The following is a 20280-nucleotide window of genomic DNA, read 5'->3' as shown; positions in this document are numbered from 1 at the left end:
ATTCAAAATAATAACAGCAAACTGCCCCAGCGTTTTGCCTGTGTACGGGGGTGTACTTGTTTAAAAATGTCCTTGTATAAATAATACAAATCATAATTATCAATAATACATATTTATATATTTAGTGTGCGTGGAACATAGCATTCAAAGCTGCCCTCCGCCAATAGCTGCAGAAGGCCCGAGAGGCTCTAACCCTGTTCACATTGGCACGGACTCTATCCTTCTTCATCTACACGCATTCTCATTCGCTCTCACTCTCTCACTCTCTCTCAAGTTCACTCTCTCTCACTCACGTTTCACTCTGCTTCATTTTTTCCCTCCTCTTCCACTGAGGAGTTTTTACATAATACAAAAAAGAAAAAGGAGAAATGAAAAATGGAAAGTGTCACAGAGCAAAAAAAAAAAAATGAAATAATAATAATAATACATTTTCAAGTTACGATGCAACAGCCCAGAACACTGCTTTGCTCCTCACACACACTGTGTTAGGAAAAATGGTACATTCTGCCTTCCTGCCGCTCGGGCGTCCACAAACGGTTCAGTCCGCGCTTCCAGCAGGAAGCGTGCTTTAAACCTCCACCCGCCCTAAGCCTTGTTGCTCAGGGTCAGCAGCTCGATGAAGGAATTGAAGTGGGTCTCCAGCCAGCCCTGGTTGGCCATACACTGCTGGACCACCTCCTCCTGACCGGGGTCCTCCGCTGCCTGCTCGATACTGTCCGTCTGAAAGAGTAGAGAGGCAGGGGATAAAGAGCAAGAACTACGTTTTTACAAATAGATCTTAGTCTTAGAAATGATTGAAGGCATCAAGAACCACTATAGAACCTATAGTACAGAGGGATGGTTCTTTAAAGAAGCCGTTCTGTAAATAAGAAGCGACTGACTGTACTGACTGTATTCCTTGCTCCTGCGCTCCCCCTACAGTTGAGAAGTGTAATTCGCACTTTGAGCCGTCTCTAAATAACACACTTTACACATGCTTTTCTGGACAAGCTGAGAGATCCAGAACTGTCACTGAAAGGTAGAGAAGCATGTGGACTGAGGCGGTAGAGTAATACTATAGGATTTTACACTAATATGACTCGGGCTCAGCGTTACACAGCCGTTCTGGAGAGAGTTGCCCTGTCTGGCAAAGTTACACAGTGCAGTTGCTGGCGTGCCGAGTCCGGAGCATTACAACATTACAAGTCAGTGGAGCATCCCAGTGATTTTGAAGCTGATATTTTAAGAAAGAAATGCTACGTAATGCTGCTTTAATGTGGAATTTAACCAGACAAGCCAGAAGAATCCTCCTGTATGGTCCCCACTGTTATTTTTTGGAGAAATGAACGACATTGTTAAATGTAAACTGCTGTTGCTGCTAAATTACAAGGATAGTAGATGCAATCGCAATATCAAGAGGCTCTCTTGCCCACTTAAAAAAAAAAAAGTGTGTGGAGGCAGAGCTTAGTGAGGGGTTGGTAAAAAAAGAGCCAATCAGAGGCTTTTCTGCTTCTCTCATTAAATCAAATTTGCTTTTTACAACTGCTTTTATAACAGCTTTAGAGCATCAGTAATGAGTGAGAGGACAAGAAATCAACAACATACGAAGACCCCTGAGGACCCCTAAGACCCCCAGTGAGCAGCCAAAGACCGCAGTGGCAAGGAAAAGCTCCCTCTAAGCAAGACAGTTGCTCCAACAACAGCAGGATCAACTCTTTTTAATACCCTTGATTTTGGAAGAAACAATAAACAACCAGGTGTCCCAATACTTTTGTCCATACAGAGTACATCAACACTAAGGAGTCTGTGGTTTATGTTAAGCACTTTATGTTGATTCTTTTCTTTTCTATCCTGCACCTGAGTGAATACATTGCCCGTGAATCGTCAAATGCAACTTGTTAAAGAGCAGTAATGACTGCAGCACTCAGGAATTAGTGGCTTGTTTAGAAAACGGTTGCCGGCGTTCCAGATGGAGCGACCATCAGTGCTGTATCATTATTTTTTTCTTGGCAAATCTATATGAAAGAGAGGTTTGTCCGCTACCTCCTTTTTGCAGTGCAGGAAGGTGTGATATTTATAATGATGGAGAGAGTGATAGAGGCTGTAGATCCGACATGTCTCCGTCGACAGCTTCAGATCCTAAACAAGAGAAAGAGAGAGAAGCGGAGGGTCACGGAGACTGAAAGAGGAATAAACTGAGTATAGAAAACCCACAACGATGGATAAGACCAACGGTAAAGTGACTACAACAGAGGAGAAGAATAAGGCAGAACAGTGGAGATGGGTGATATAACAGCGTGCACTCCTATCACAATTAATCAGCCCACTCTTAGGCTCCGTCTACTTAACACTGGCTGTAGTAAAAGGGATCTGCATGCGGACCAGGAGCTTTCTGTTGCTTATTTTTCTTGGCGTAGTTGAATAATGAGAGTTCGGTACATGGAAGTGACAAACTGAACCTCCGTAAAACTCTGCGAGGTAAACACTGAGCTGTAAAAACGGTCAATTCCAAAAACCCCAAACTGTTACATCACAGTCTTGTTATATTTACACCCCAAAATGTACATAAACTACAAAAAGCCCTGGTCAGAGCTGGTGAAACGGACCATGACCATGGCCATGGCTTTTCCTGTGCCAGTATCCGCAAAGGAGGAGCTCAAACCCAACACTAGGCGAAGTGAAAGCTTAGGGAGCAAATGGAGATCTGCACTAAGCTAAACGCTGGGCTAAGCTGGCGCTAGCTTTTACCACCTCTTCGCTTCATTGTCTGTGCTCTTAAAAAAGATACCGGACTCTCTCAGCTGAACCAAACTTGAGCTAAACTCACATCCAAAGAGAAAGACTTGAGATAGACACACCTGGGAAAGCAAGTGGTGGCAAGGCTAAAAGCTAACTGACTACAATCTCTTAAGGGAGGACAGCAGCTCTATCCGGTAAGACTTGGGAATAATTACAGTGTTTTTGCTACGGTGCTAAAATTATGCTATAATATTTGGGTACACCAGCCAATCAGAGCAGAGCGTCTTATTTTTTAAAATATATTTTACCCCACATGCCCTCTGTAAAAAGAGGATTGAATAACATAATTGAATAACAGGGTGGTAAATCTGCTTCTGGACATTCCTGGCCTTAACCCAAGACAAATCCTTACTATTTGTACATAAAAGAAAAACGTGAAATAATCATAAGAAAATCATCAGAAAATAAATAGGAACAAATCAATAAAAAATCTATTAAAAATCAGATCCTTTACGTATTAAAGCAATGCAACAACAGCACTATTGAAAAGAAGGGTAGGTGAAACACCTGCTGTCTTCTGTCTGAGTGCAAATCCCCCACAGAGCAGAATCGGCCCTGTTTATCAGGATGCAGTCCCACACAGTAGACGAAGCATCTAATAAAACATTACTGTGCTCATCATTTTTATAGCATTTGTAAAATTCGACACTACTGTTTTGGCGGTGAGTTCTGTCTATACCAGCCTATCAAGCCTCTCTGTGTATCAGTGTGTATCTGTGACTATATTGCCTTATACTGCCCTACTGCTCCCCCAATGGTCCCATCAGTGTTCTTGTTTCGGCTTGTGATTGTGCAGTGCTTTACCTGTTGCTTAGGAACGCTCCTCTTGACGCGGTTGAGGGTCTTGCGATTGTAACCCTCCCCTCCAAGGCGCACTTTTACGGCGCCGGATTCCAGAGCATCAGCGGTCATCTGAGGGAACATGTGCAAAGCTTCCTGCACGACACACACACACACACACACACAGACTCCACTGAGAAACAGACTAGACTAGGCGTTTTCTACCTGATGCTGGACAGGAACTCAAACCCCCCACTCAATATAACAAACATTCCTCAGTTACTGAATCCGACACTCTTAGATAGCAGAGAACCCCCCCCCCCCCACCCCCATAAATGATCTATGTTCTATATAGTGGTCCAATGTAGGGAACAGTGATTAGGGGAACATTTAGTTCCCTATAATAGTGCCCTGAGTAGTGCTCTGATATAGTAGAACAGTGTTCTAGATAGTGCTCCAATGTAGTAATGAGGGGAACATTCATGTTTCATATAATAGTGTTCTAGATAGAGCTCTAATATAGTGATTATTGATTAGGGGACCATTCATGTTCCCTAAAATAGTGTTCTAGATAGAGCTCTTGACCCTTAGGGCAATGGGAGTGTGTATAATGTTAAGCCTACACAAGGGTTCATTTCAAAGTATATGTACTATGTATGCATGGACAGGGTACATCCGATCTGTCCCGATAATGCACCCTGTTTACAGACTGCTGTTAATGAGAGCCACTGTTACCTGGTGCTGGGCGCTCATGTTGACCCTCCGCAGCAATCTCCGCTTCTGTTCGTTCAGAATGCTGTCGATCTTCCTCATGGGTGGGAGATAAAGCTCATCTGGAGAGAACACAGAGGACGTCAGCTTCTGTGCAGGAGAACAGTGCTAATGTAATACACCATGCCTTATTTCCCCGTATAGCACACTGTGATACTGAACAGTGAGAACACAGAATAGAGAAGGGAACAGTGACCAGAGAACCAGAGAACAGTACTGAGAACCGACAATGGTACAGAGAACAGTACCATAGAACAGTAATAAAGTGCTCAAATAATGTATAACAGTGTTCTATAGTATAACAGTTTCCTATAATGACATTAAATATGGTGATCCAATATAGTATAATTGTGTTCTAGATAGAGCTCTATTATAGTGATTATTGATTAGAGGACCATTAAGTTCCCTATAATAGTGTTCTGAGTAGTGGTGCAATGTAGGGGACAGTGTTCTAGATAGTGCTCCAATGTAGTGATGAGGGGAACATTCATGTTCCCTATAATAGTGTTCTAGATAGAGCTCTACTATAGTGATTATTGATTAGGGGAACATTCATGTTCCCTAAAATAATGTTCTAGATAGAGCTCTAATGTAGTGATTAGGGAACCATTCCTGTTCCACTCCATGTAGAGAATAGTGATTAGGGAACCATTATAGTTTCCTATAGTTACATTCAATATAGTGCTCCAATATACTGTAGTATAATAGTGTTCTAGATAGAGCTCCAATCCAGTCGTTGCAATCCTTCCTTCAGCAAAACTCCTCCCCACTCTGTCTTACTCGTTCCCATTCCTCTCGCCTGTTCCTCTCCACTCCATCTCCTCTGTTATCCATCCTTCCTTTATCAACTGTCCTCCATCACTCTTTCATTCTCCTCTCTCTTACTTCATCACCCTGGCCTGTCTCGCACTCCCTCACTTCATCATCCTTCCTCCTGCCCTCCGCTGTTCTCTCACTCACCGTTGGTGTCCTCCAAAGCCTGGATCATGTCAGGGTCCAGCGCTGTGCTGACCAGCATTTCCACATAACTGCGGAACATCTCACGCATCGCCCGGCTGTTTAATCCACTGCGCAAGGAGCCTGCGAGGACACACACACACACACACACACACACGTACTGGGTTAACACACACAAATAGCTACATGTACATACTCACACTCACACACACACAAACATAGTGGAGTTACCCATACTTTAGGCTGTACTGGTGACCACCTAATCCTAAACCTAATCTCAACTATAGTAACCTACACCTACATCTAATCCTAAACCTAATCTCAGTAGCCTAAACCTAACCGTAACTATAGTAACCTACACCTAAATCTAATCCTAAACCTAATCTTAGTAGCCTAAACCTAATCTTAACTATAGTAACCTACACCCACATCTAATCCTAAACCTAATCTCAGTAGCCTAAACCTAACCGTAACTATAGTAACCTACACCCACATCTAATCCTAAACCTAATCTCAGTAGCCTAAACCTAACCGTAACTATAGTAACCTACACCCACATCTAATCCTAAACCTAATCTCAGAACCCTGACCCTACATTATTTTGAGAATTTAATTTTGAGAGCACACACATTGAGACACACACACACACACACACACATTGAGACACACACACACATTGAGACACACACACACACACACACACACACACACACACACACACACACACACACATTCAGACACACACACACACACACACACACATTGAGACACACACACATTCAGACACACACACACACACACATTCAGACACACACACACACACACACACACACCTTCGTCCTCACTAGCAGGTGATGAGTCAGACTCAGAAGAGGGAACTTCAGGAACTTCTTTCAGCCACTTCTTCCTCTTCTTGGGCGGAGGCTCTGCCTTAACCTTAACAGGCCGACTCCGAGCTCTCTCCGCCCGCCTCTCCCCTCCTGCTCCTCCTCCTCCTGCTCCTCCTCTCTTCTCCTCCTTCGCCCTCCCTCGCTCCGCACCTCCTCTCCTCTCCAGCTTCTCCTGATTCTGCCTCTCCTGGAGCTTCTTTTCCTTTTCCCTCTCTTTCTCCTTCTCCTTCTCCTCTCTCTCCCGCTCTCTCTGTTTCTCTCTCTCCCGCTCTCTCTGTTTCTCCTTCTCTCGCTCTCTCTCCCTCTCCTTCTCCCTTTCTCGCTGTTTTTCCCTCTCTTTCTCTCTCTCTCGCTCCCTTTGCTTCTCCCTTTCCTTCGCTCTCTCTTTCTCTCGCTCCTTTTCTCTTTGTTTCTCCCGCTCCTTCTCCCTTTCCTTTTCTCTCTCTCTCTCCCTTTGTTTTTCCCTCTCTCTCTCCTCCCTCTCTTTCTCCCTTTGCCTCTCGCGTTCTCTTTCCCTCTCTTTTTCTCTCCTCTCTTTCTCCCTCTGCTCCACCTCCTTCTCTCGCTCTCTTTCTCTCTCCTTTCTTTCCCTCTCTTTCTCCTTCTCTCGCTCTCTCTGCTCTTTCTCTCGCTGTCTCTCCCTCTCTCTCTCTCTTTCTCTGTCCTCTCGTTCCATGCGGGGCGGAGTTTGAACAGGGGGCGTCGGCTTAGGGAGTGACTGACGCCTGTCGGGGAGACAGGAACATACCATCAGTTACACTAATAATTTTATTTTATCTATCTATATATACATATAAAAATTTATGTTTACATTTTTCTAAATTCTAAAATGTATTTTTTACAATTACAAACTGTATTTAAATTTAAAATGTATTTATTGTTTTTGATATTTTCTGTAATTTCAATCATATTTCAATCTATTTTCTAGATTTCTTAGACTATAAAATGCATATTTATTTTTTATTGAATAAGAAAAAGCCATTTATTTTTTAAGATTACAAAATGTATTTTCTAGATTTTCTTTACACTATTAAATGTATCTTTAGAGATTTTCTATTATTATAATTTTCCCTAGATTTTTTTTAGACTATAAAATGTATTTTTTAATTTTTTTGAAGATTATAAAATGTATGTTTTTTTAATTTTAACATGTATTTTCCAGATTGTCTTTACACTATGATATGTATTTTTATATGTTTTCCTTGATTATAATTTATCCCTAGATTTTACTATAAAATGACTATAAAATTATTTTTTTAGATGTTTTCTTTGATTTTTAAAAAATGTATTTTCCAGATTTGTTTTGTTTGACTATGAAATATAAAATGTTTTAGTTTTTTAATGTATATTTTAGTTTAAATTATAAAATGTAATTTAATATGTTTATTAAATGTATTTTTAGATTTCTGCAGATAATACATTTATTTTAGATGTTTTTGTATGAATATATTCTTTTTGGGAATAACAATATTTTTTTTCTCAAAATTTGATCACTAATTTAACTTCATTATAATTTCTACATTTTTAGCTATTATCTGTTGACCCATCTGAAGGAATCAAGCAGTTGTTCCTTACCTGAGTGCAATTCCTGCTCTGTGCCAGGGTTTCCGAGAGCACACTCTGACGTAATCCTTCTTATTCACGTTCTCCAAGAACTTCACATACAAGCGCTGATAGCGCATCTTTGCATCTCCGAAGTAGCCCAGATACTGTCAGTGAGGGAGAGAAGCAGAGAATGGGAGGGGAAAAACAGTCAGAGCTGGAAGGAGACTGAAGCTTATGGCTGTGGAGGCAAATAAGAGGACCAAAGGCTGGTCTGATTGGTAGAGGAGGTTATGAAGGGGGCATGTGCGTGACACTCACGTTGCTCGTAGCACAGAACTGCCGCTGGCCATCCTTGATCTCAGGGGCGAATTTCTGCAGCAAGGCTTTCTGCACCCTCCAAATCGGAGGAGGCTCTCTGCCCGTCTGCAGAGCCAGCTAGAGCAGCAGACAAAGAGAGAGAGAGAGAGACAGAGAGAGAGAGGGCTAGGATTAGAGAGATCAGGCATCACTGTCATATCACAACCTCCATTTTTTCCTATTTGTTTTCAAACCCTGTGAACACGCCAGCTGCCCTCTGCATTGTGTGACCGTTTCTATTACGCAGAGTTGGGCCGATGTAGTCTGGCCCAAGCACTCTTATTGGTGTACCACAGCTTAGTCACCCAGACTGACCAACCAGAGCTGTATATTAGAATAATGCTACTTACAGTTCTTTTAATATACCCTACGTCCAAATATTTGTGGACACCTCTTCCACCGAATGCATTTTGCTACTTTTAAATTGCACCCATTGCTGACATAGATGTGTATATGTGCACACACAGCTCTACAGAGAAGTACTGCCAATAGAATAGGACTCTCTGGAGCAGATAAACATGAACCTATTGGCACCATGCTGCCTAATGGCAGGCGTGGGCTAGAGGGGTATAAAGCTTTATTTGCATTTTATAAGCAGAATTGAGCTGTGGAGCAGTGGAATGATGGATGAGTTGGGGAGTTGGGGATGATGAGGTGGGGTGGTGATCATTATCCAACATCCTGCTCTCACTAACGCTCTTGCTGTGGATGCAATCAAATCCTCACAGCAATGCTCCTCCAAAATCTAGTAGAAAGCCTTCTTCCCTGGGCAGTAGAGACAGTTACTCCAACAAAAGCAGGAGAACCTTTTTTTAATACACTTAAATTCAGAAGAAACAATGACTGAGCAGGTGTCCCAATACTTTTGTCCATCGAGTGTTTCCCACAGGTTTACCTTGAGTGTGCCGATGTCTTCAGTTCGAACCACAAACTCATCCCTCTCTCTGAAGATTCCCTCACCCCCGCTCTCACTGTCCTCCTCCTCGCTCTCTCCAGCGATGGCAGCGTTGTCCTGCTTCTTGGCCAGGTGCAGAGAGGTGATCTGAGGCGTGGGGGCGTCCTCTGGTGTGGGGGGCGATGGAGGGGAGGGCTGGGGCACCTCGGCGGGCGGAGGAGGAGAGGAGGATGGAGGAGGGGTGGTGGAGGGAGGAAATGTAGGAGGTGGAGGAGATGGAGAGGGGAGAGCAGGAGGAGAAGGGCTGGGTGGGAGGGACTGATGGTGCAGAGGAACTGACTGTGGCGGAGGCTGTGATTTTGATGACGGGTGGGGTGGTGACGGCACCAGCGGCTGGGACAGTAGCTGCGGTTGTGGTGGTGATGGTGGGGGTTCTGGATTCTCCTCTTCTTCCTCCTGGGCAGGAAGAGGAGAGGGAAGGGGAGAGAGGGGAGGTGGGGGAAGAGGAGATGGTGAGGAGGAGGAGCTTGGTGGAGAGGGAGAAGGGAATGGAGGAGAAGGTGGTGCAGGAGCGGGAAGAGGCTCAGATGATGAGTCTGAAAGTGTGTGAGAGAAAGGAGTGATAAAATGCAGGAGGAGAGAGGGAAAGAAAAGGGGTTATAACTTTAAAGCTGGGCGCAAACATAACCACTGGAATCCTTCAGTAATATTACAAGGGACTTTTATTATGAAAAATATATAATTCCTCATTTTTTCTAAATAAAACATTGAATGCAGCGTGGAAACATCGCTAAAGTTTCAAAAAGCTCTTTTCCACTGTAGAACTTAATGGTTCTCATCAATTCAAACACAATTATTTTACATTTATCTGCTTATTGAGAACCTGGATTTATTATTACCACAATTATTATTAATAATTTCAGCTTTCAGCCCTTCCATCACTAGCTGCTTGACTGCATACCTTCAAACTGTATCAGTGGTGCTTCATTTAGCCATTCATTTAACCATTTAGCTAATGATAACGAGGGCCATCGTTTTACATTTAGATTTGGGGTTTGACATTTATTGCATGATAGATTGAACTGCAACTGCCTGAATGCTGCAGGCAACCTGCCTCCATATGACACCTGTTATATGTGCCATTAATGCACATTGTATATACATATTATATATATATACACACACAATTCCTCTCAATACTCAAAACTTTAGGGCATATATATATATATATATATATATATATATATATACACACACACACATACAAACGTTGGATCTCAATACTGAACTCTCTAGTCTATAAGCTCCAATTTGCACTACTGCATAAATCTGCACTGACCATACCCAGATTTTTTATCTGCTGCACATGACACTTCTGATGTCAATGTCAGGGACCCCTATTTATTTATACAAACACCTGTACACTACATACCTACAAATTAGTCTTGCTTTGTGTTATTTAATGTTTAATGTTTATGTAAATGTTTGATGTCTACTTTGGATCTGAGAGTAACACAGCACTATCTAGCACTTAACGCAGTAACGCAGTTATTTATATATATATATATATATATATATATATATATATATAATTATTTTTAATTATTTATTTATTTTCTTACATATAATATCCTATATTATAATATATACTGGAACATTGAGGACACCAGATGGCGCTCTGAACACCACGGTTAAAACAAAGAATCGAATCTAATTCTGGATTGCAATTAAAATAGCCGATAGACAATCCATTAAAATAAGCTTGCTTGAATCAGCCCTGATCCCGATCCACTGGATCAGATCTGGGTATCTCCAGTATTCAGTCAGTAATATATTTAGGAAGTACTATAAAGAATTCAGTAACGGCTATTTTTTATACCAACATTAAGGCACTAAAGGGTGCAAAGTATTTGATTTGGTTAAAATATTGTTAGACATTTGGTACATAAACCCACACAAATGGCATAAGTGGACCTCATAATGACCACCAGCTGAAGCTTTTGCTGATAAGGGATAAAGACAGGTTGGAAAATGGTCACGTAAACCTTTTCTTTTGGTAGAAAAACAAGCAGAAATATTAGTTTTGTTGTTTTATATAAAATAATAACTTAATAACTACTACAATACCTATAATATTTTATAATACCTATTCTTCTTCATCTTAAATATTTAAAATAATTTAAAAAATACTAAGATTTCAATATTACAGGCACATTGGGGACTTTTAGATGTTGTAGCTGCATATATTAAATAATTTAGAAATAATACATTACATTATGAAGAGAAGTTCAATTAAAATAATATCTTTTTTATATTCAGTCCTTTCAATCAGTTACTAATTACTAATAAACATGAAAACTTTTAACCCATTACTGAATAGTGACTCGAAAACATGCCCATGCTCTCTTACTCACCATCAGCCTTGGGAGCACCCAGCCCACTGTACTCTGTCTCCTCCTCCTCTTCTTCCTCCTCCTCCTCCTCCTCCTCCTCTTCTTCTTCTTCTTCTTCCCTCTGTCTCTCCTCGTCTGCCCTCTGTACCACATTCTCTTCTTCTCTCCTTTCCTCCTCTGCCTCACCCTCCTCATTCTCCTGATCCGGAGTTTCTTCAGGCACCGCCTCCTCTAGCTCCTCCTGCTCTCGGTCCTGCATGGCTCCCTCATCCTCCTGAGTGTGAGGCGTCTCTATGCTCTCCTGCGCCTCCAAGTGCGCGCGTGGATCCTCGTCATGAGGTGATATTGAAGCCTCGGTTTCGTGCTCATGCTCGCTGTGAGAGTGAGGGAGAGGCTCGGAATGAGGAGGCGGAGGAGGCGTGTCCAAGGGCTGGTCCTGCGGAGTGGGCGGGGACGGAGTGGGAGGGGGCGGGACCGCGGCCAGGCTGTGTGGCGTGTCGTAGAGAGCAGAGATGGCGGAGGAGATGCTCTTCTGCAGGTCCTGGTTCTTGCTCACAGAGTCCTCCTCGTCAGAGGAGAAGGAAGGCAACGTCTCCAGGTTCCTCTTCAGTTCCTCGTCCAGGCGCTTGCACGGCGATGGGCAGTTGCTGAGAGCCAGGCCCCCTTCGCCCTCGCTTTCTCCAAACTGTGGCTGAGGTGGCGGTGGTGGAGGAGGCGGAGGCGGGGATAATGGACGGATCCCGCCTTTCACCGAGTGGTCGTCCGTGGGAGTGGAACCATCCATGGATGGGACAATGGGGCCTGGTTGCTTCTTCTCCGTTTTCAGGAAGTCCAAGAAAGAAGTTATGAAGCCAGACTTCAGCTCGGGGGGCTTCTCGTCAGCCTGAGAGACAGGGAATTAATGATAAGGAAGGGTTGAGAAAGGACATAAGAGTGATGATATATATCACTATATATATATATATATATATATATATATATATATATGAATAAATACAATGTTTTTTTGATTTTCTATGGTAAATAACTTCAGATCCTCTACAGTGACACACATCTGCAAATATAATTAGTTTACTGTAATTTCATGTTTTATTTAAAATTGTAATATTAATATATATATATTTAATATTTACATTATGATTGTAATTATATTGTAAATATATATATATTAGTACATTTTAGTCAATATAATTTCAATTCTATTACATATTTATTATATTATTACTTTATAAAAAAAAACAATAAATGTGATGTGTGCAAACGTAACGGCACATTACATATGCTATATTTATTTAGATTTTACATATATTATATATTTTAAAAAGAAAATATTTGTATATTTATATGTATAATATATAACAAAACATTATTATTATATAATTAAACATTAAATGTGACATGTGCAAACAGAATGGCACATTAAATATGTTGTTTTATTTTTTCCCAATATTTGACTTTTTTTCAAAAATAAAAACAACTGTTTTATTTGACATTTTTCCCAATGTTAAAAAACAAATTATATTATATATTTAGTATATTAGTATTAGTAAAACAAATGTGGCATGTGCAAAAGTAATACATTTAATTTGCCATTACTTTTGCACATGCCACATATAGTGTTCTTGCTCTTTTTGCAATATATTATTAATACATTAAAAGGATTATATTTTTTATATTTTGCATTGGAAAAAATAGGTTTTCTTTTGTTTTTTGGGTTTTCTTTTTGTTTTCCATTTAAAATATTGGCAAAATAAAAAAAAAATAATTTTAATGTGGTAATTATATATTGCAAAAAGAACAAGAACATTATATGTGGCATGTGCAAAAGTAATGGCAAATGGAATATGTTTTTTCAATATTTTAAATTAAAATAAAAAAAATGATTTTACATTTTTCCAATGTAAAAAAAAAAAAAAAAAAAAATATATATATATATATATATATAATATATATTATCCTATATATATATATATATATTATCCTTTTGATATATCAATAATGTATTACAAAAACATTTTTCATCTTTTTTAAACATGTTAAATTGAGTAAATAAGTAGGAATTGTTCTGTGTGCGGAAATCTTTAATAAACCTTTAATGCCTTGCACATATTTGTAGCTAGGTAAACCAATACATGTATGGGGGTGCCCAAATTGTGCACACACACACATATATATAGATAGATATAGATAAGAGATCTATACATACAGATAAGAGTTTGTACAGAGCAGAAAGAGGAAAATGATGATGTGTATTGGAAAGTCTTGGAAATTGGAAATTTACCTTTAAAAGCACCTGAAATGCTTTTTTTTCTATCATGCTTTTCTTATTGCTATGCTCTCCCCCTATGTTAGGTGTGTCTAAGGGGGAGGTAGTACACCTTACTGAACAGCAGGGGGGCTGGATGACGGTTACTATGAATGAGTAACCGTGGCAACAGCTACCCTGGCAACAGCCAGCTCTCTCCCTTTCTTTTATTGCATTTTTTAAGGACAGAGCGGATCACGGTAGTCTGTCAATCATCTCGCACTCAGAACATTCGACTCCCTCTAGTGGAACTAAACGCACAAGCACACTGAGGACAATGCATTCCCTCTGAGATGAACGTGGAGGAGACATATGTGGGTTTTCTTCCCTTTCAAATATTGCCTCTTATTCATTCATATTCAAAAGAAGAATCAGTCTTTACATTATTAAGGCATTTCTGCTGCTTTATTACCTTAATAATATAATCATATGCACAAGCGTGCCTTTAATAAATGACCATAAGGACTGAATGGGCGTATGAACAAATGTCTTACTGAGCTAGACAATTTTTGCATGGTAGCCCAGGCCTCTGGGGTCAGCTCTTCATCCATGTCCCTCTCCCAGGACATCTGTGGAGAAAAGCATAGATACAGCCACATTACATATGCAATAACTAAAGATATCTACACACTACCCCACCCCGTATTCCTCCCTTCTCTTCTGAGGTTACCTGTTGCTGAGGCAACAAGAGCAATTTCACAAGTACAATTTTACACAAAGGCATAGAGGAAGGAAGGGATCATTTGATTAAACTTTCAGCCTCTTTAGGCAGTGAAAAACGGTGGTCGTTATGTGCAGAACAGAACAGAACATATGTTCAGTTTATTTCTGTTCTAATAAATTCACATTCCATACCCTTAATATTTTCTGTATTTACAGAATTCCTTTTAAAGCATGAAGCGTGATAGTGAACCTGTTGTGAAGAGGACAAGTCACTTATGGACTGTGAGGTCTTTTTTATTCCTTTTCTATTCCATACCTCTTTGCTATAACCCCACTCAATTCAACCTTATACACAGCTGTGAATGCACAGCTGTAAACGCCAAAAGACGCGCCCAATGTTTCCTTATATGCAAATATTTTATCTGTGAAATATTCAGTGTGATATTTTTAATAGCTTACACAATCTTAATATCTTAAGATTTTGACTAATAATAACTAATAATGTGCAGCAGATTCCCTGCTATATATATATGAGAAATTGAAATGTCAAAAGTTTGTGGACACTCCTTCTAATAAATGCATTCTGCTACTGTAAGGGCACCCATTGCTGACACAGATTTTGTCTAGTCCCTGTGGAGAAACACTGCCAATAGAATAGGACTCTCTGGAGCAGATCAACATGAACCTACTGGCACCATGCTGCCTAATGCCATTTGTGTGCTAGAGGGGTATAAAACCCCCCAGCTTTGGATGGTGCTCCATCCAGTACTTTTGGGATACTTTTGGGAGTGTGGGAGCTGGGGATGAGGTGGGTTGGTGATCATCCAATATTCTAACCTCACTAACGCTATTGTGGCTGAATGCAATCAACTCCTCACAGCAAAGCTCTAGAAGCTAGTAATCTAGACAGTGGAGACTGTTACTCCACTGTCCAGGGTCTCTTACTTACCTCTTGGTCCTTCTGTGTCATCTTTTCCTGAACTCGGTTCATATCAGCCCTGTTCATGTCCAGAGCAGACGTGGGCCCAGGGCTCAGGCCTAGAGATGGAGCAGACCCTACAGAGCCATCAGACAGAACTGGATCTGTGCTCGACAAGGAGTCTGTTCTCAAGAGGGACTCGGAGGAAGGCATGGAGGGAAGTGGGAGCTTGATCTAGCAGTGGGAAAACAAAGACATACATCATACATCACCCCACATCAATACACAGCCATACCCCCCCCCCCTTTTACTGTACCTACGTCACTCACCTTGATTGGCTTGATGGGTTCCTGATACTGCTGCGGCGGCTGATGTTGTTGGTGCTGTGGTGGCTGTTGATGATGCTGCTGCTGTTGATGTAGTTGCTGTTGATGGTGTTGCGTATGTAGGTGCTGTTGTTGGTGCATGTGTTGCTGCTGTGGTTGGAGATGGTGGTGCAGATGTTGCTGCATGTGTTGGGGCTGATGCTGCTGTTGAAGCTGTTGTTGCTGTTGGTGATGGAGATGAGGTGCTTGTTGATGAGGTTGTTGATGGTAATTCTGTCCTTTGTTTATGTCTCGATGCATTTCCAACATGAGATCGTCTTTTCTGCCGCGACCCCTCCCTCGACCTCGGCCCCTTCGGCTCTCGCCAGCGCTGGGTCCCATCAGGCCTCTGCAGTAAGGAGGCTCCGGTAGTGGACGGATACGGGGCCGTCCCCTGGGTCTGGGAGGACCTTCTCGTTTGGGTTTGGTGGGCTTTCTGCCCCTCTTCTTTGGCCCATCATGGGGAAGCAGCTGTGGAGGAGGTCCTAGAGACGGGTACCCTGAGGGGTGGCAGAAATCCAAGTCCCCCATTAAGGGACTTAGACTACCGACCCCTGAACCGCCACTGGACTTTCGGCAGCTAGACACCAAATCAGGCAGCAAATCTGGGAGGCGCCTGCTGTTCAGCCTAATGTCAGCAGGAACGTCTGCTTTGTCCTCATCATCCTCAAACTCATACTCCTGGGCATAGGTTTTCTTTGCCTGTGGCTGAGAATTGGGGTCTCTTCGCTGTTTCAGAAGGTGGAAGGAGCTGGTCTTTAGTAGTTTCTTGGGTCTAGATGAACAGAAGATGGGTGAAGTCAGCCCACCTGCTCCAGACCCACTTCCTACACCTGATGTTCCCATCATTTTGTTCCCTGTTCCATCCACACCAGACCCTGCCCCACCCATTCCCATGCCTGGAGCCTGAGACTGGATCAGGCCCAGTTGCTCTGTGTTCACAGTGGATGGGAGTTCGTGGGTTTTCAGGGAGTCCAGATCTAGATGCATGGTACCATTGCCGGATTCAGAAAGACAGTACTGCCCATAGCCCTGGTCACCATGGTGACCCATCATATCATATCCACCTGCTCCTCCACCTGTCTTAACCGATTCTATGCCATCTGGAACGTTTACACGCCCCTCGGACACCATATCCTGATCTCCTTGCCCTGCACCACCTCCTCCTGCGCAGCTTGACTTGTAGTCTTCGGAGCAGAACATGTCTTCCATTCCTGGGAAAAACGACCGATCTTCATCTTGGAGAAGCGAGTCCGGGAAACAGATGGAGGTCAGAGGCACAAACCTCTGCTGCTGTTGCTGCTGGCTCTGTCCCTGGTTCGGAGTTGGTTTGCCTACAGGGCTCTCAGTGTCAAACTGGTGATCTTTGAGCTGATCAAGCTGTGTCTGGGCAAGCTGGGGCTCGGGCTCTCTGGGCTGTGCCTGGGGCGGTAAAGGTGCCGAATTAGTCGGCATGTGATGAGAGTGCTGGTGAGAGTGTTGGTGATGAGGGTGGGACTGGGGCTGGTGGTGGGCATGAGGATGAGTATGGTGTGAAGCCATATGATGCAGATGAGATGGGGTTGGCATGCTCAAGTTTGGCTCGCTCAGGAAATCGAGCTCTGAAGGTGGCTGTTGAGAGTGGTGGGACTGGTGATGTGAGGGTATCCTCTGCTGCTGCAGCTGCTGTTGTTGCTGCAGCTGTTGCTGCTGCTGTGGTCTATGGTGTTCGCTGGTGCTTCCATCTCCGCCAACAATTCTCTCAGTGGGCCCTGTCCCTTCACGACTGTTTGTCTGTGAGAGTGACCGCTCAAGCATATCTAGTGGCGAGACAGAATTCTGACTTGACTGGCTTTGGTTTCGCTGTGCTTCATGCCCATAGTGGGCCTCCATAGCCTGGGATTGAAGCTGGAGCTGAAGCTGAGAGGCCTGTGGCTGAGTTTCCACTCCTGCGCCACTAGTAGTCCCAAGACCTCCAGTCGGCCCCAATAAAGCCTGTTGGCTCATAGGGTGCTGCTGTTGCTGGGAGGTCTGCTGAGTGTCCATCTTGTTACGTGTGGTGTGAGAAAGAACAGACTGCAGAAGGTGAGCTTGCTGAGGTTGCTGAGTCTGGTCAGGTGGAGAATCCATATGGGAAAGGGAAGTCTGGGACTGTCGCTGTTGCAAATCGGGGGTCTTGCGCAAGTAGGGTAGCTCTGAAGGATCTGGAGCTTTCTTGAGCTCCATGTGGGAGTGAGACAGAGAATGGGGATGGGAGTGCTGTGTATGTTGGGAGTGCTGTGGGTGCGAGGAGTGTGAAGAGTGATGTTGGTGTTGGTGTGTCTGGTGGCCATAAGGGTCCCCTCTGCCGTAGTGGACCACTGAGCCCAGAGAGTCATGTTGGTGAGTGTGAGGTGCATGGGGATGAGAGTGAGAGAGTGATTCCATCCCCCCTCGCCCTCCGTTGGTCCCAGCTCTGGACACTGGTCTATCTGATTTTGCTTGCTGCTGCTGCTTCTTGAGAGACATCTCCAACTGACTCTCTGAACCAGTACTTGGTCCAGTGGTGTTCACAGTACCAGGAGCCACATTATTGGTGGCATTATTCGTGCGAATGACGCTCTGTAGATGATAGCGTTCCTCAGATGCCTTGTTCAGTTCATAGGCAGACATCCCCTTTCCTCCTTCCCTACTTTGGGGCACTGATTGGGGCTGTGGTGGCTGCTGCTGGGAAGGAACGGGTGGTGGCTGTTGTTGAGTGTGGTGCTGAGAGGGAGGAGGGGCTGGACTCTGAGAGTGCAATAGGTGCTGAATCAGAAAATCATCATCATCTTCATCATCATCCTCTTGGGATCGTTCCATACCCAGCATTTCAGACTCCGATTTAGACTTCGGTGGTGCTGGATGATAAGACTGTGTTTGGGGTGGAGGGGCTCGTGTGTCTGAGTACCCCTGTGGAGATGCTAAGAAAGCAGGGGAGAGAACTGAGGATAGGTACTTATTACCCCCAGTTCCTCCTGGAGACTGTGCGGGGCGAGTGGGGGCAGGGGAATGTAATCCTGGGCGGATGATTCCAGAGTTACTTGAGGGGGACGGGCTGGAATCTGGTAGATGGTATGATCCTCCACCACTTGCAACACTGTTACTGCCAGCGCCTGTTCCCCCTGAACCACCGCCTGCAGAGCCAGTGCCGCTACTTGTTCCACCTGTTCCCCCTCCAGACCCAATTAGGGCAGGTGAATGTCCGGGACCACCATAGCCCATTGAGGGACTTCCTGCTCCTCCAAGGGAGGGTGGTAAAGAACCATATCCAGATTCAGAACCATAGACCACCTCGGCTGAAAACGAACGTCCTGTTGCTCCAAGACCCCCAAATCCTTTCCCTGACCCACCAGGACCAGAGCTCAGATCCTGGGCCTGTGGGGAGCTGAATCCTCCATACGGCTGGGACAAATGGGAGGATGGGGGTTGACCTGGCGAATAGGATTGTGAGTGTTGCTGTGGCGGGGTTTGACCAGGGAGCCCAGGGGCAGGTTTAACAGGAGCGACAGGAGAACCATATGCGGAAAGGCAGGGTTTGGGAGGAGGCTGCTGTGTTGCCGAAGAGGACACAGGGGGAGGCGGAGGAGGTGGCGGAGGGGGTTGGGGTGCCGACTGGGGTGGTGGCTGCTGCCTTGAAGGAGCTGAAGAGGAGCTGGATGAAGCACTCGGGTTAGATGAAGAAGAGGAGGAGGAGGAAGTGGAGGAAGCTGAGGGAGGCGTGTGAGGTGTTCTGGAGGAGGAAGAGCTAGAGGAGGAGTAGCCACTGCTTGAACTAGAACTCTTTCCTGTTTTTCCAAGACCGCCTCCCGTAGAAGCTGATGAGGATGTCGAGGAGGAGCTGTACGGGGGCTGGATAATGGGGCGGTAAACCTGCTCTGACCGGGGGGAGGGTTTGGGGTCAGAAGATGGGCTCTGGTCACCCAGAGGACTACAGTTAACTCCTCCATGCCGATGGTGGGAGATCTGCTGGTACCCTGAAGCTCCACAGCTAAGATAATGTTGCAGGGGGTGTGGCGTGGATGAGGACAACTGGGACTGTGCAGGGGAAGGTCTCTGATAGTGCTTAATCACACTGTCTTGTCTGGGAATAGCTCTTTCTTGGGGGGTAGGGGCCTGTGGGGGTGCAGGCGCTGAGGAGAATACAGAGGCATTGTACAGCTGGGAGGACTGGTCTTGAAGCTGCGAGGAGAGCAGGTTAAACTGTGGGGGAGGTAAGTGGCGAGAGGAGGAGGATGTGGATGACTGCGGCGGAGGCTGAGGAGCACTGGAGGCCTCCTGAGCTCCTCTGTATGCTGCACTCTGGGAGGAGAGAAGACGGTCAAAGCCCAGGCTGGACTGGGACGGGGTTTTTATGTGCAGCAGCGGATCGTGTGGTGACAGGAGGCCATTAGAGGTGGGGCTGAAGGTTGGGGTGTCTTGTAGAGATAGCGAGGGGGTCACCCCAGGGAAGGAGCGACCTGAGAACGAGGCAGGGTGCTGATACGCTGACAGGGCGGAGGAAGAAGGGAAGGAGCCAGACCCAGGCAAAGCGCTGGAGATGAAGAGCTCAGCGGGTGCTGGAGTATGCATCGCTACAGCAACAGAAAGAAAGGAAGAAAAAAGACAAACCAGCAGGATCAACAGGTTACATCTACTTTGCTGTACACTGTCAAATTAATTACA

The 20280-nt window shown here is 44.2% G+C and overlaps 1 protein-coding gene across 1 annotated transcript in view; it reads right to left on the bottom strand.

Moving 5' to 3' along the window:
* prr12b (proline rich 12b) overlaps nucleotides 1-20280 on the bottom strand; it is a 33777-nt gene that overhangs the window by 568 nt on the left and 12929 nt on the right. Inside the window, exons 4-16 of the mRNA XM_072693412.1 lie at nucleotides 15583-20189; nucleotides 15284-15487; nucleotides 14166-14240; nucleotides 11388-12249; nucleotides 8974-9569; nucleotides 8040-8156; nucleotides 7752-7885; nucleotides 6120-6901; nucleotides 5290-5409; nucleotides 4294-4391; nucleotides 3583-3714; nucleotides 2023-2118; nucleotides 1-720 (exon numbers count right to left, since the gene is read on the bottom strand). The exon at nucleotides 1-720 is cut by the window's left edge and continues 568 nt beyond it. Of these exons, the coding sequence (XP_072549513.1) occupies nucleotides 586-720; nucleotides 2023-2118; nucleotides 3583-3714; nucleotides 4294-4391; nucleotides 5290-5409; nucleotides 6120-6901; nucleotides 7752-7885; nucleotides 8040-8156; nucleotides 8974-9569; nucleotides 11388-12249; nucleotides 14166-14240; nucleotides 15284-15487; nucleotides 15583-20189 (7958 nt within the window). The 3' untranslated portion in view covers nucleotides 1-585. The remainder of the gene's footprint in view (nucleotides 721-2022; nucleotides 2119-3582; nucleotides 3715-4293; nucleotides 4392-5289; nucleotides 5410-6119; nucleotides 6902-7751; nucleotides 7886-8039; nucleotides 8157-8973; nucleotides 9570-11387; nucleotides 12250-14165; nucleotides 14241-15283; nucleotides 15488-15582; nucleotides 20190-20280) is intronic.

Source organism: Salminus brasiliensis, chromosome 12 (assembly GCF_030463535.1).
Source record: "Salminus brasiliensis chromosome 12, fSalBra1.hap2, whole genome shotgun sequence".
NCBI lineage: Eukaryota > Metazoa > Chordata > Actinopteri > Characiformes > Bryconidae > Salminus > Salminus brasiliensis.
Note: the sequence above shows the minus strand (reverse complement) of the source record. Positions and strands in the feature narration are given on the sequence as shown.